This window comes from Macaca nemestrina, chromosome 2, assembly GCF_043159975.1.
Source record: "Macaca nemestrina isolate mMacNem1 chromosome 2, mMacNem.hap1, whole genome shotgun sequence".
NCBI classification, from domain to species: Eukaryota; Metazoa; Chordata; class Mammalia; order Primates; family Cercopithecidae; genus Macaca; species Macaca nemestrina.
Genome location: NC_092126.1, coordinates 59,216,898 through 59,232,827, shown reverse-complemented (window position 1 = coordinate 59,232,827; position 15,930 = coordinate 59,216,898). Strand labels below are relative to the sequence as shown.

Below are 15,930 nucleotides of genomic sequence, written 5' to 3'. Positions count from 1 at the left end.
AAATCAATAAAACTCTGAAAATTAAGTGCTGTAAGATGCTAATCTGCTCTCATCATTATTTTAAAGAAATAATTATTCATATCAGTAACACCTATCTTTATTTTATGATGAAGCCAAATCATCTTTGAGAGGCACCTTACAGAGTTTGGTGTTTGTATCCTTTTGATAATATCCCTGCCAGATGGTAATTCAGTAAATGAACTCTCCCAGTGATGGGGACATCCCCACCTCCTGAGACAGTGTTGACAATGATGTAATTGTCAACAATTAACTCAGCACACTGTAGTATGGCCAGCCCTAGTATTCCATATTTGCATGTACTTTGTGTTGAGATTATTTGAAGCCAGAGAGAAAGCAGAAAAATCGAGGTAGGTCAACTCATTGCTATTGATCCGCGTTTTTGCTACATGGAAAGCACTGAGCTCAAAGAATTCTGTGATGGGTGAGACTGACTCTGGCTGTGTCTCCCTTCTTCTCTTTGCTGGTATTCTCTCTTCAAGGACCCACGGAAAGCCACAGATGCTCTCTGGAGGTACAATAGCTATTTACCTGGTCTGCATCTGAGATGAGCACTTCAGCAGCCATTCATGACAGCTTTATTGTAGTTTTTAGACTTGAAATTTGGAAATTATTCATCTCAGAGGTCAGCCCTGCACACTACAACCCGGGCAAGCTTGGCTCATTGCAGCAGAGAGCAGACACTGTGAAGAGGAGAGTGAAGACTAGGGGGAAATAATGCACTTTACTTGGCCCCTCTGCTCAGAAAGGGTACATATTTTTGTCTTTTTCTCTTCCAAGCACCATCCAGTCAGTAGTAGGTAATACATGTGCTGGATACAGAGGATTATTAACTGTAGGCCTCCCTCCCTGCTTGCCACCTATTTTGTATGAGACTTCAAGTCCATAGCTTGTGCTCTGCTTTCTGTGGCTTTGCCTTTGTGCCTCTTCCATACACCCCTTCCTGGTACCAGTCAGAGAGAGCCCTGTAGTAGACTCTGTGCCCTCAGGTTCTCCTTTGGAACTGAAGGACTTATTCCCTGAGTTGCTGTGAATGCTGCCATCAAATGGCCTTCCTCCGTCAGCCCTCTCTGGAAATTGCACTTGGCTAGAGAGAGTCACCTAGCCCAAGGTCAGACCTGCTTCCTGATCAGCCTCTGGTCCAATGACTGGTCAGTAAAAGGACATAAAGGCCCAATTCTTTATGTTGTGCCAGACTGAGACAACTCTGCAGAACCATCTCAGCTTCGGAGATCCCCATGGAGTTGGCTGAGGTCATTGTTGAGGCTGCATCATGACCCAAGTTCTCTGTCTGCCCAGTGCTGCTTTCTTCCCTGCCCTGTGCTGATCCTGAGAACACTTCCTAATAACTGTCCTGCAGGCTACTCTCTAGCTTAAAGTCTGCATCCCAGGGGAGCCTCCATGAGGCAAGCCCTCTAAGGTGACATGTGCCCAATACAGGGAACAGGCATTAGGACAGACAAGAATAGACAGTTAAGACTTCTCTCTCAGATCTGCTAAATAACACTGGTGATTTTGGGAGCTGTGGAGAAAAGCCTCAGTTTCCCAAGTGTCTCATTAGAAATGATGGTAAGCACTACCTTTGTAAAGAGCTTATTCTGGGCCAGGTACGCCACTAAGCCCTTTACAGGCATCATCTCGTTAATCTTAACCACCATCCTGCTGAACAGAGGGTATGAGCATTTTATTGATGTGGCCGCTGTTAATACACATAAATGTTAGTAAACCAGGTCGGTCAATGGTAGAGTGTGACTGGATCCCGCTCAGATACACTATCCCTGACTCTTCTTGCAAGTAGACAAGGAGGGATCAGAGGGACTCAGGGCATTGCCCTCAGGGGAGTTCTTGGTGCTCAATGCCTGCATACCTCACTTGTGCCATGAAGGTATTCCTTAAAGGAAACAATAAAAATGTCACTTTGGTAAGTACTGTTTTGACTGTGTAAATGATCATCTAAAGGAATTTTATGGTAAATATAATTACCATAGTTGCCATTTATTGAGTGTCTGCTACCTGCTAGTCAGAGGACTATATAAACATCTGACAAGCATGATGTGTTAATCCTTTTAACAGACCGTGAAGGTTAGCATTAGCATCTCATTTTATATAGGATGGACTGAGGCTCAGAGAGGTTAGATTAAGTTGCCCAAGGCAGGTGACCAACTGTTCAGTTTTCCTAGGACTGAGAGGGTTTCTGCAACGTGGGCTTTCAATACTACAATTGAGAAACTTCTGTGCAAATTGAGACAAGTTAGTCATCCTAGCTGCAGCTAAAAATAAACAAATAAATGAAGCAAAATCACATCACAGCAATACAATCTTTTCATAAAGTGACTAATGTTTATTCCAAATTGTTTCGTTCTCTAACTGCTCAACCTGCATGTATAGTATACAGCTTCAAGGGCTATTAATAGTCTAAATGGAAAAAATACAACAGGCAAAATAAAATCAACAATAACCTCTGAGGCGATTTAACCATTTCCTGTGATTTAAACCTTATCCCTGTAGAATGTCAGAGTCCCAGGAAGAGGACTCCCGCTATACAGCTCTCTCTGCATTTTCTTTCATCAGCATAATACAGGCCAAAGGTAACTTACCTCATCTGAAATTTGACCTCCAAATGTCACCCATGTTCCTAGAAAAGAATAAATATTTGCCTATTATTCATCATTGTTTTTCTTTTTCTTTTTTTTTTTTTTTTGAGACGGAGTCTCGCTCTGTCGCCCAGGCTGGAGTGCAGTGGCCGGGTCTCAGCTCACTGCAAGCTCCGCCTCCCGGGTTCACGCCATTCTCCTGCCTCAGCCTCCGGAGTAGCTGGGACTACAGGCGCCCGCCACCTCGCCCGGCTAATTTTTTGTATTTTTAGTAGAGACGGGGTTTCACCATGTTAGCCAGGATGGTCTCGATCTCCTGACCTTGTGATCCGCCCGTCTCAGCCTCCCAAAGTGCTGGGATTACAGGCTTGAGCCACCGCGCCCGGCCCATTGTTTTTCTAATATTGTGCATAATAAGGGAATTTCTTACCTTGGGACTACCTCAGTAGGTTGTATGGGTAGTTCACAAAGGTACCTGGATGAGGGGCACATGTGGGCCGTGGCCTAGTTTGTCTTCTTCTCACTAAGTATTCCAGAAGGGGTCTGCATCCCTCTGGAGAAAGGGGTGCCGTTTCTTTACTGAAAGCTACCGTGCACGCTATTGGCAGCCCTATCCTAGAAGATGCTTTCTCTTCTGCTATAGGACTATGGATGCTAGTGTACAAGACATAGTCTTGCTCCCACTGAGCTAAGAAGCCACATGTTCTGAAAGTGAAGATAAGACCTTGGGTTATGGTTATGGTTCTCCCCTTCTTCACCTCCAAATAGTGGCTGTATTTTTATTCATTATTACTTTTCAAAAGAAACCCTCTTAGAGGTCTTTCCAGTGCCCACTTACAAGACTCAGGAGGTGACACTTAACGTGCCTCTTCTGTCAAGACCTGCCATTCCAGAATGGAAATCTCCATGGGTTTGGGTGAGAGTGGAGAGAGCAGCAGGAGTAAGCTTTGGGAAGGCAAGGGAAGAAATGCACACTCGGTAGCCAAAGACATTTGAAACTTTGTAAAGCAGAAGGGAAGCTGAAGTGGAGTGAGCACTTGCTATGCTGGTCTCCAGTCACCTCATTTATTCATCCCATCCTTTATGGATAGATCCTCCTAAAAGGAGGATTTATTCCCTTCCCTTCCCTTCCCTTCATAAAGGAGGGAATGAATTCTTCTGATTCCTAATTACATGCCACGTAAAAGCATTGCACTCACGTGTGAGGAACAGTGAGATGATTGGCCCAGTTCCTGTCTCCCAGGAGCTCACGGTTTATAAGACCATTTGACAAATGCTATGACTGAGGCGAACACAAGGCAGAAAAAAGGGAGTGCTCTATTTAGATTGGAGGGTGGTGGCATTGAAGGAAGACTTCCTAGAAGAGGTGACAGCTAGGTCGAGTCTCACAGGAGTTAACTGAACGAAGAAGAAATGGACAGACGTTCTAGGGAGAGGCAAGAGCATAGGCCAGGAAAGGAGGTGGGAAACTCCAGAGAGTACTTATGAGCAGGGGCCTACACCATCAGGCCATGAGATGAAACATGGGAGCACAGGAAGGGATAGCAGGAGTGAGAGCAGTAGGGCCTGGGCACAAGCGATATTTGGGAGGGATACAAAGAAATGTGGTTGAAAATGCATATTTTGCATTTCATATTAACAGTCCTGGTTACCATTTATGGAACACTTTCCAAATGCCAGACAGTATACTAAGAAGCTTACCAGATCACTTTATCCTTATTTCCAGATGAGGAATCGAAAATTAACCAACTTGATAAGTGAAATACCCAGGATTCCCCAAACATGTCTGGCTTCAAGAAGGGTATCCTTTTCAGCACACCACGCTGCCTTATTAGACCATTTCCAAATTAATTATGGCTCTTGGATTTCATACTTCATAGAAATACGTTGATATAATTGTGCCTTTTCTCTTACTTCTCAGGGACTAAAATAAAAGTAGGGTATACATTGTTTTACTTTTATACTCTACGTATCCAGAGGTTGCAGATGGGCAGCCCACAGGGTGCCTTGTTTTGCTTGATTAGAATGGTGTTGATCCACTTGGTATTTTAATAAACTTTGAATAAGTTGCCAACATTTAAACAATTAGAAGATTTTTCTTGAAATGTTTTGATTTCCAGCTGCCTTTGACAGTGAAGGGTTGATGTCCTCACCAGGTAGACAGCCCCTAAATCAGAGGACTCTGCCGTCTCAGTTAGTTAAAGCCTCCACATCTTCCTATTGTATTCCCAGCACTGAAATCAGAGAGTAGTAGCTTTTTACCACCATGTGTTTACTGATATTTTTCTTACTGTAAAAAGAAGAGGAAAATGAACTTGTACATCTCCTAAAAAACAATTATTATAAGAAAAAAATAGGAGCATACCTTTTTTTTGGGCGGGGGGGTGGATGGGAAGAGTATCCAACCAAAGAATGTTTGCAAAGAAAAATTACATCTTAAGGCACCATAAAAAAATATGTCGGCCTGGACTGCTACACAGAAAAGATGGGTGTTGGAAAATTTAATGGACTGAAGAAATGGCAGCATTTGTTTTTGAACGAGAATAAGTGAGCTGCTGTGAAATACAGTTCTTTATTAAGTGAAAAAATTGCCTGGGCATCAAAACCTTTTTACAGATAGCACAGTTTATAAGAGTCTCTTTTGAATGCTGCAGAAATTATGTGTCTAACGAGCAACTTTGTAGCTTGGTAGGTTAAAAATAAGATTGAGAACTGTCAGGACAAGTTAATTTATGGATGGCATTTTCTCTTGCGGCAAATGAGAACACAGATATAAAGAATAGCACACTGTTAACTATATTTATTTGTGGTGTGGTGAGAGTTCTGAATGGGTCAAGGAACTTCAGAATTAGGAGCCCATGAAAGGCAAAACATCAGGAAATGGCTGACTCTATGTTATGAAAAAGGTCTCAGACCATTTGGATGTAGAATGCATTGGTCAAAGTCACCAAGTGTTACTACAGATGGAGCTCTCAGGATGGGTGGAGTTAATGTCAGGCCTGTCAAGCAACAGCCCATAGGTGGCACTATTTTGTAGGGACACTATCCCTAAGTCCATTAATTTCCTCATTCATCAGAAATTCCTTTGGGCACAAAGCTAAAATGGGAGAAGCCATGGATTCAGTAACTAATACCACAAATTGGCTATTCTTCTATGTCTTTGAGCAAAATCAGGTCAACATTTGCTTAATGAATTTGCTGGCTTACTTGCACTGTGGTGCAGAAGAGATTTTTTTAACTGTTAATGTAATCACAGGGGATAGCCCTATCTCTGCTTAGCAGTGGCTGACTCTACCACTTATCTGTATCTTTTGACAATTTTTCTATAGGGACAGTCACAAGTATTGCACAAATGTTTCATTTGTGAGCTTCTCTCAGTCCTGATAAAGTTAACTTTTTGGCAAGTTCATTTGTAAAGGAATAATTTCATCTACTTTCCTACGTTGTGATCAGTTTCCAGAAATGAAGATGATACCCTAAAATATATTCTCTAAAACTATGCCATTGAAAACCAAATTCTTAAAATGTTCTCAGACTTCAAACTTTATGAAAATAGACTAACATTATTTAGCTTACCTTTCTTATTTTTTGATAGTACCTATGTTGGGCTGTGATTTGACATTATCAAACTGTAGTACAAAAATGGTACTGAAGTCTATTTGAAGTCTAAGTAGAACAATGCTGAAAGCCAGGATTGTACACACATATTGGAGGAGGTGATTCTAGATATAAGAACCATTTACAGTAATTCCATCCATGTCAGGAAGAGCCTACGTTTAGGAGTAGTTCAACTCCAAAATTAATCTGAGAAAACTACCAACCACCCTCCTGGCTTAAGTGTTTAAGGCTGCATTCTGCGCATCGCAGTGAAAAATACAGGGCACGAATCATGTTTTGGTACAGAAAAAAAGATGTGAAGTTTCTGATTCGAAGTCAAAGCAGTAATGAATTATGAAATAAAAATATAGCAATAATTAAATGTTTCCTTTTTCAATTAGTTTTAAAAATTTAATATAAAATAGCATATGAATATCATATAAATTTACATTGTTACATACCTATACCATAACTTAATAAGAATAAAGTGTTTGCTTCCATTTCTAGGAGTTTGTCATTCTTTTTTTTTTTTTTTTGAGACGGAGTCTTGCTCTGTCGCCCAGGCTGGAGTGCAGTGGCCAGATCTCAGCTCACTGCAAGCTCCACCTCCCAGGTTTATGCTATTCTCCTGCCTCAGCCTCCCGAGTAGCTGGGACTACAGGCGCCCGCCACCTCGCCCAGCTAGCTTTTTGTATTTTTCAGTAGAGACGGGGTTTCACCGTGTTAGGCAGGATGGTCTCGATCTCCTGACCTCGTGATCCACCCGTCTCGGCCTCCCAAAGTGCTGAGATTACAGGCTTGAGCCACCGCGCCCGGCCGGAGTTTGTCATTCTTACATTCAGGTTATTTTGTTCATGATGACTACTTCCTTGGCTCTTTTGACATTTGCTACTCATTTGTTTTCTAGCTATTTGTTTATAGAGTTTGTATCTTTTACTAGAGAGTAAGCTCTCCGAGGGCTACAGTTTTATTTCATTCTTCTTTGCATCTCCACAGCCCTAGAATAGAAGTGGGTTCTTAGTACACGGTCAGTAAATGTTGGTTAAATTGAATTACATTGCCTTTTTGACTGCTATTAATTTTTAAAATTTTGGGATAATTTCCTACCAAACAAACATCTTTATTATGACTTATACAAAAATGAATAATGCTCATCAATAATCTTTAGTTCTTCTAGTCTCTAGATGATTTAAAAGTTTCTCCCTATCCCCAGGTACCCACCCAGCTATGCCCCTCTGTGGAAAAAGGCCAAGGGAAACTGTTTCTCCTTGGCTGAAATGCCTCCAGCAAGGGAATGGGTAGGTGGTCCAGTGCAGGTGGGGTCTACCGACTGCCCCTGAGGAGGAGTTGCCTCTCACAGACAGGACACATCCCCATCCAGCCTTCTAGACAGAAGAACTCTGTTTCTATGATTTTATTTTCTACTATGCTCCACTCCAGAAGAACTAAGGTGACTTGTTAGTTAATATGATTCTCAAAAACCCTCTGTGACAGTTTTCTTAACCATATATCTGCCTCTAATGAGAACATGCTTTCCTGAGACCTAGGATGGCATACAATTATTTCACTGTGTAATCTCAAATTAGCGGGATGTTATTTACAAGATGATTTTACTAAACTGACAATTGTTATTTCTAACCTTTTAAAAGAAGGGGGAGTATAAAGATAACTCTTTGAACTATTTTGTGTCTTCTGATTAAACCCCTTTTATGCACCAAGGAATATTTGCTTTGAAAACCTCTGTTAGGTCCCTTGGAGTACATCTACCATAGCATAGAAAAACGATGGATGAGGCCGGGTGCGGTGGCTCCTGCCTGTAATCCCAGCACTTTGGGAGGCCGAGGCGGGCGGATCACGAGGTCAGGAGATCAAGACCATCCTGGCGAACACGGTGAAACCGTGTCTCTACTGAAAATACAAAAAAAATTAGCCAGGCGTGGTGGCGGGCGTCTGTAGTCCCAGCTTCTAGGGAGGCTAAGGCAGGAGAATGGCGTTAACCCGGGAGGCGGCTGAGCTTGCAGTGAGCGGAGATCGCGCCACTGCACTCCAGCCTGGGCGACAGAGTGAGACTCCGTCTCAAAAACAACAACAACAACAACAACAACAAAAAACAAAAAAAAAAAAAAAGAAAAATGATGGACGAAAGGTAGAAAGAAGAAAACTGCCCACCCACACACATCTATCTTGGTTACACCATTATCTTTTGGTGATTATCAGGCTAATTGCTTCCTGCATATTCATTCAAAAAACATGTTTATCATTTAAATGACTGCCTTGTTTTGAGTATAAAGGATATTTAGACATTTAGATGAGATCATTTCGATATCTTACATCACTGTAGTGCAATTATCAAAAGCAGGGAATTAACATGGGTACAGTACTAACACAACAGACCTTTTTGGAATTTCATTGTCTTTTTTTCTCTTCCAGGATCTTCTGCAGCATCCAACATTGCATTTAATTGTATTTTTTTCTTAACTGACTCCAATCTGTGACAATTCCTCAGTCTGTCTTTCATGATGTAGACACTTTTAAGAGTACTAATCAAGTATTTTGCAGAATGTCCCTTAATTTGGGTCTAAATCATCTTAACATTATAAAGTTGGTGATTTCCTTTTCTATATTGCAGGTTGGTCAGCCTATGGTTTGAATATATTATTATAGTTATCAAGAAGATAATATATGAATGCAATTGTAATATTAATATTAATTATGCCACAGTTAACATTTCCTCACTCTTTCATTCAACAAGTATTTATTGAGTCTACCATGTGCCAGGTATTGTACTTAGTTCATCAGGATGCAACAGTGAGCAAAACTGGTAATTATTTCTCCCATCATGAAACAGATATATGGTAAAGAAAAAGGAATAACAAAAATAAGTTAAATATGTAGGATTTATAAATGTTACTTTTACAAATAAAATGTAAAATAAAATACATAGTGTTTACTGATGAATGTTAGAGAATCAATTTTATAAAGCAGGGATAGAGCATATGAAATGTCTAGGGATCAGTATGGAAATTTTAGATAGGGTGGCCAGATAAGATTCACTAAGAAAGGAGCTTTCAAGAAAAGACCTAAAGAAAGTGAAGGGGTTCACCAGGCGCTTATCTGGAGGGAGAGTGTTCCAATTGTGGGGAGCCGTGAGGTAGGGGCTTGCTCAGCATGAGCAAAGACAAGGAGGAAGCCAGTGTGGCCAGAGAAGAGAAGGCGAGGTTCATGGGGGCCAGATCATGTCATGTCAATCATAGGAAGGACCTAGGAAAGGCTAATGAAGAAGTTTGAATACAGAAGTGACATAATCTGACTTTCTTTTAAAAGGAACACTCTGCTATTGTGCTAAGGATAGACTGCAGAGGTGAGGCTGAAACGTGGGGGACCAGTTAGGAGGCTGTTCCTATAATCCAGGTGAGACATGACAGTGGTTTGGTCCAAGGTGGTGGTAGTGAGGATGATGAGGAGTGGTTGAATTTTGGATAAACTTTGAAGGGGAGGCAATAGTATTTACTGATGTAAAAGGATGTAGGGTGTGAGAGAAGGTGAAACCTCTAGGAGAACACCAAGGTCAGAGCGTGGGAGAATGGAGAGCCAATTCAACACATTTCCATATGGATTTAATAATTTTAAGTTGGTAAACAGAGCATATGTGAACTTCAGCTTAATATAGTCAAGACTGACCAAATGTAGTCATAATTGAGAGATATTTCATCTGTTTTGAGGTATTAATCTGTTACATAGCTAAATAATTTAAGATAAGAGATTCAAACCCTAGGTCACATTGACATTAAGCAATACACCAGGCAAAATTAACATGTTCAATATCTCAGTTGTATAGAGTAACCCCCAAAGAGGAGTGGAACTGGAGGTGGGAACATTCCTCTAAATTGTATATCCAGCAAGAAATAGGTGTAAGTCCAAAACTAGAGTTGATGCGGAGGAGGGAGTCCTAAGCTTTTGGCCACCACCTGAGATCCTTAAGCTCCAGGTTATTACCCGGGTGAGCACTTTCTCCTCTGAGCTATGGGCTGAGCCTTCCACTGAAAATGTGAACTTCCCCATGCCTTTTTGTCCAAATTCTACTTATTCTTCAGGACCCAGAACTCCAGCTTCAGAGTCCAGTGCTGCTAAGCTGTAGCTTCTTAGCACTTCCCCTGGTGAGTTAAAGTATGTCTTGCTACATCATTAGAATTTTTTAGGTTCTGTTGCATTAACTCTGTGGCTCTGAGAAACCTCCGTCTTGATTTCTTGTTTCCTTATGCACAAAATTAGGAACCTTGAGCTTCCTTCATCTCTACTATTTCATGAGTCTATGGTTTTTCTTCGAAAGGATAGGAAGTCATTCCATTTACTCTTCTCCTACCACTTTGAACTAACTGCTATTACCATATTGACCACATTATATTGTAACTACATAGTTTATTTTTGCCTATGACTTCCTCATTAGACTGCAACTGTCCTGGGATCAGGGACTGAGTTTAAGTTTAATTTAAATTTTAAATTTTAGCCATTGCCCTGGAGCCAGGCACAGGGTAGGTAGGTAATAATTGTTTGTTCAATCAGTAAGCATTCTCACCCTTACTAAGAAAAGTTGTCTCTAACCGGAGAGCATTTGTGGAACGTTGGTTGTTTTCCTCACTACCTTGAACAAGAGGTTTTTCACCACAACTGTGCATTTGAATATCCTGGGGAGATTTAAATGGTACTGCTGACCTGATTCCTCACCAGACCCCAATTAAATCAGAATCTCTGGGAATGGAATCCTGGCATCAGCATTTTTAAAAGATCCTCAGATAATTCTAATCGCAGTCAGGGTTGAGAAGCACAGTTTAGATTCTTCTCATACTAGTAGCATCTCATCCTTTTCCTTTGTGTTTTGTTTTTGTTTCAGAGAAGAGTGTTGCTCTGTCACCCAGGCCAGAGTGCAGTGGTACGATCTCGACTCACTGCAACCTCCGCCTCCCAGGTTCAAGCAATTCTCCTGCTTTAGCCTCCTGAGTAGCTGGGATTACAGGTACATGCCACCATGCCCAGCCAATTTTTGTATTTTTAGTAGAGACGAGGTTTCACCATATTGGCCATATTGGTCTTGAACTACTGACCTTGTGATCTGCCCACCTCAGCCTCCCAAAGTGCTGGTATTACAGACGTGAACCACTGCACCCAGTCCATCCTTTTCTTTACACCCTGACTTGCCTTTCTTCTTCTTTTACTCAAGTTGTGCCATCTCCATTTTCCAGAGGTTAAATGACATGCCCATAGTTTAAATAACTAATAAGTGATGGAGTAAAAGTTGGGATTTAAATCCAGCAGACATGCTCCTGCGCCCTGGCAATCACGAGACGGTATAGAGAGGGCGCTGTTATTTCAATAAGAGAGGTAAGTTACATAGTTACCTTAACCTTCTTTACTTCATGCAGAATCAAAACAAAACAAACAGAACCAAATTCTTAGAAATCTGGCCTGAGGGGAAGGCCCATGATGGTGCTGGGATGTAAAGACAGGTGATGGAGGTGAAGAATTGGCTTCCTGCCCTTGGCACTCTCTACTAATTGAAGGGCATGGAATGAAGATACCCTCTTGCTGGTGAGGCTTAGAGTGAAGGGCTAAGTAAGTAGGGGGACATCAGGAGGCTTGGGCTGGAGTTCTGACTCCACCACTCTCTAGCAAGATGGGATGGTAATGGTAATAATCACGACTAGTTCACAGGATTTTTAGGAGAATGCAGTGAAATTAATTTCCTAAGTGCTTACCAGCCTCCATCATAGCTTCAGCATTAATTCCCAATCTCAGATCAACAGGTCTTACTCTTCAGGGTGCGTTCAAATCCCCCAGAACCCCCACACAGATTCTTATTCTGCAGACATGAGCTGCAATTGGGGCATCTGTATGTTTATCAAGCATCCCATACGATTTGGAGGCAAAACAATGCTCTGAGCAACCCTACTGTGGCCACTAAGATAAACTGCACGAAGACCTGTGTCTGGGTGCCTGGACGTGTTCTTTTTCAAATGACGCAGACAAAGCATTCTTCCTTGTTCTGGCTTGCATCTGTCAGTATTTCGCACAGAGCCTGGCCCTTATTTTTGGATCCAAGCTGCAGCCTGGTCTTTCATTTTTGGCTTCTAGCATGTTGCTAATGAGCATCTGGCCAGAGTTGACAAATGTGATAGCAACTTAGCCTTTTCTTTTTTACTTTCATTACCTTTTCTTGCAAGAACCACCCAGGTCCTCAAGGTGGTGGGGGTGGGATGCTTTCACACCTGCCCTTTACAGAAGAGCTTGAAATAGCAATAAAAGTAGGTAAGGAAATGGTAAAGGCCAGGAGAGGTAAAGGTGGGCCTCCTCATGTAGGTGAAGTGCAAGCAGCATCTCCATTTACAAGTAAAAAATAATATGTGTGTTTGTGTGTGTGTGTGTGTGTGTGTGTAAGGATTAAATATTACTTAGAACCCCTTCCACTATTTAAAGTTGCTGTGTCAGCACTTAATAAAATAGGAATCTACGGCCAAATGAGAAAGACATCCTCAGCCTCCACGATGTAGATCCATCATGCTTTTCTATCTCCTTCGGTGCTAGGTGCTTTACATACATCAGCTCTAATCCCTATCACAACTGCAGGGTCCGAATGATTCCATCTATTTTCCTCACCTGAGGAAATAAGGAAGTGACAGTGAGTGGTAAGAAGTGACTTGCCACAGCTGCTTAGCGGGCGCTCCACAGCCCCATGCTGATTCCTGGTGATGATGCTCGTTTACCTCCCCGCAGCCCCTGTGCTCTGCTCCAGCCAAATGGTATGGCCCGGAGTTTGCTCTAAATGCTTGTAACAGCATCCTGCTTTACAATCTGCCCATGTTCTTCCCTCTGCTGAATGCCTTCCCCACTAACCTTCCTTCCCTATGGTAAGCTTTGTGTTCCCATTGTTTAGCAGAACAACACACACTGGGGCCTGCTGAGGGGTTGGCGGTGAGAGGGAGAGTATCAGGATAAATAGCTAATGCATGTGGTGCTTAATACCTAAGTGATGGGTTGATAGATGTAGCAAACCACCATGGCACACGTTTACATATGTAACAAACCTGCACATCCTGCACATGTATCCCAGAACTAAAAATGAAATTTTTTAAAAAAGCTTTGCACCTATCTCTGCCCCAAAACTGGCTGTCTAGATGAAGAACTCCGTATGTTTGCCTTCACTGCCCTGGACCACCTCCCTGCTCTCAGATTCTCTCAGTCCCACCTAAGATCAGGATTTATCTCAGGTTTTTTGCCATCTGAGGAGCATCGCCTCCAACCTCATGCACAGAGCCATCCTCGACTTTTAGCCCTAAAACCCTTTTAAGAACTCTGGATCAGGGCAGAGAGCTGGGCAACAATGACACGTGATCACTGTTGAAGGGATCCTCGGGCGGGCTGTCTGCAGCTGGGAGGGCAGAGGGAGAGGGGAGTCCAGTCTTTCATTAGGAAAGGCTAGGGGGGTGGGGGGCTGGCTGGCTGAGCCTCCCAGAAAAACCTGTGAGAATTGGAGGCTGACCTTCCAATGCCTGTGCATAGCTTGAGGTTTTGAGGGTTAAACGTCCGGGATTGATTAAAGTTCCTCATGATGCTTATAGAGATGTACAGATATTTGATATTTCTTTCTTTCTTAGATTTAAGATTTATGTATTTCAGTGCCAAGGGATACTGCTAGCTCCATTTTGTTTTAAGATTTGTTTCAGGGCAAATCTGTCTAGAACCATTTTGTTCTGTTTCTCCATTAATCTGATCAGTACAGTTTAAAGACAAGGAAATGACATTGGAAATAGGATGAACGGTGGGGATGTGAAGTTTAGAAGAGGCCGTTCTGTGTAATAAAGCAGACTGCAAGGATTGACATTGCTCTCTAGAGGCTGTGTGGGCAAAACAGGAATGGAATTTCGGTGCACTAAATCTAACCCTAGAAACAATGACCTACTCTCCATACTTGGATGTTAGAATTTATGGTATGTAGTAACTTAAATTAATAACTTAATCTCCTTAAATTTCCTGATGTATGTATGACACCCCAAAACTGATTAAGTTAGCACCTTGAGCCTCATAGGAAAATTTAAAATAAAATAAAGCCAAAAAGTCCTTAGATAAATTTTTTCTTCTCTAAGTATTTTAGTTTTTTGACCCACATTATTGAAATAAATATTATTACTTTTATAATCAGAAGCAAAATTTATTTTAAAAATATTCTTGTTACTAGAAAATCTGTTGATGAACAAGAGTTTCCACAAATCACAGCTCTTTCTACGTTTTGAAGATGAAAAAGAGGCACTGTTTACATTTTCTTAATATTTTGTCCTGAATGTCTTGGTCAAAATTCCTCATATTTTCTCCTGCTGACATTTTAAATGTTTAAAATTATTTCTCACAATAAAGTTTCCAGGGCTGTTAAAACCAATAGGCATTACTATGCCTTAGTCATTTTGTTTTTTGAAGAACTCCTGTAGTAAATGTATTGAATAGTTAATGTAGATAAAATAATACAGTCTTAGAATAAAATTAGACACCTTCTGTGTGACACTAGGATTAAATGGCAATTTCTGATTTTTAAAGCAAATTTAAATATTTTCAATATCTTCTTCTAAAATAGGAACTATTATTAAGATTGAAAATTTTTTTCTGGTGAAATATTTGTGCAGTGTCTAGAATATAGTATATGTTTAAATATATATTTTTATTTCTTTTTTATTTATCTTTTGGTTTTCCACAGTAAGTCACTATGAATAAGAAGTCTCTGGAAAAGCACTACTGTCAAGAAGTTTGAAAGTCAATGTGACCTCCTTTATACTTTCTTTTATCTGTGAAAAGCTAATGTCAAATCTTTATCTTTGTGTAGGGATATATTTTTTGCTGGTTCAGTGAATTGTTCTCCCCCAAACAGTAATAATTTTGAGTAACTCTGGTTCTATCTGTACATAAAAAACACAGTGTGTGCTGATAGACCTGTCAGAATCTGCTGGGAAATACATTTTAATTGCATGGCAAGGCAAAGAAACTCTCTTAGTGAAAACAAGACAATACATTGTAAAAAAGAATGAAAAATATATGGCAACAGTCCTTTCAAATTCTTCCTCTTGAGGTATGTGTGAACTTCATGACATTTAGAGTATTAAATATCATTAATAAAAACTCAAAGAGGAATATAAAATGATTCATGTGCTTTTGAATAAGTTTTTAAAATACAGAAAAATTAAAACTGAGGGAATATATAAGGGATAATTTAGCAAAAACCCAAAGATTTAAAAAGTTCCCAACCATATTACACTCAAATTTACCCAGTTTTCATGTTTCTCTGTAGATTTACAGATTTACATATAGGATTAGCTTATTTTACCTGTGCCCGATAGATACCAACTGATTTCAGCTTTAAAAAAACTATAATGTCCTTTTCCTAAAGAAAATTTATAGCTGTACCAAGTGGACAGGATATTTTTGCATCACCCATAGAACTATGCATAGATTCTCTTTTTATGCACTGACTCTTAGTCTATTTCTAAGTCTATTTCTTCCCTTTGCAGTAATTATATGCAGAAATTTAACATGTCAAAGAAGAAAATGGAGCAATAGTAAATCATAAAACTATGTTGGTACATCTTCAATCTTGGGAGATTGCAGTTAGTCCAAATTCTACAGAGTCATTCTCCTTTGAAATGATAGACTATAAATTAATTATGGTTCAGGAAAAGCAAAG

General features: G+C 40.7%; 1 protein-coding gene across 5 annotated transcripts in view; it reads right to left on the bottom strand.

Moving 5' to 3' along the window:
- LOC105488578 (potassium voltage-gated channel subfamily A regulatory beta subunit 1) overlaps positions 1-15,930 on the bottom strand; it is a 501,524-nt gene that overhangs the window by 82,705 nt on the left and 402,889 nt on the right. For all 5 annotated transcript variants that reach the window (XM_071091130.1, XM_011752785.3, XM_011752788.3 and 2 more), the window contains one exon: positions 2,616-2,653. In XM_071091130.1, coding sequence (XP_070947231.1) covers positions 2,616-2,653 — 38 coding nt within the window. The remainder of the gene's footprint in view (positions 1-2,615; positions 2,654-15,930) is intronic.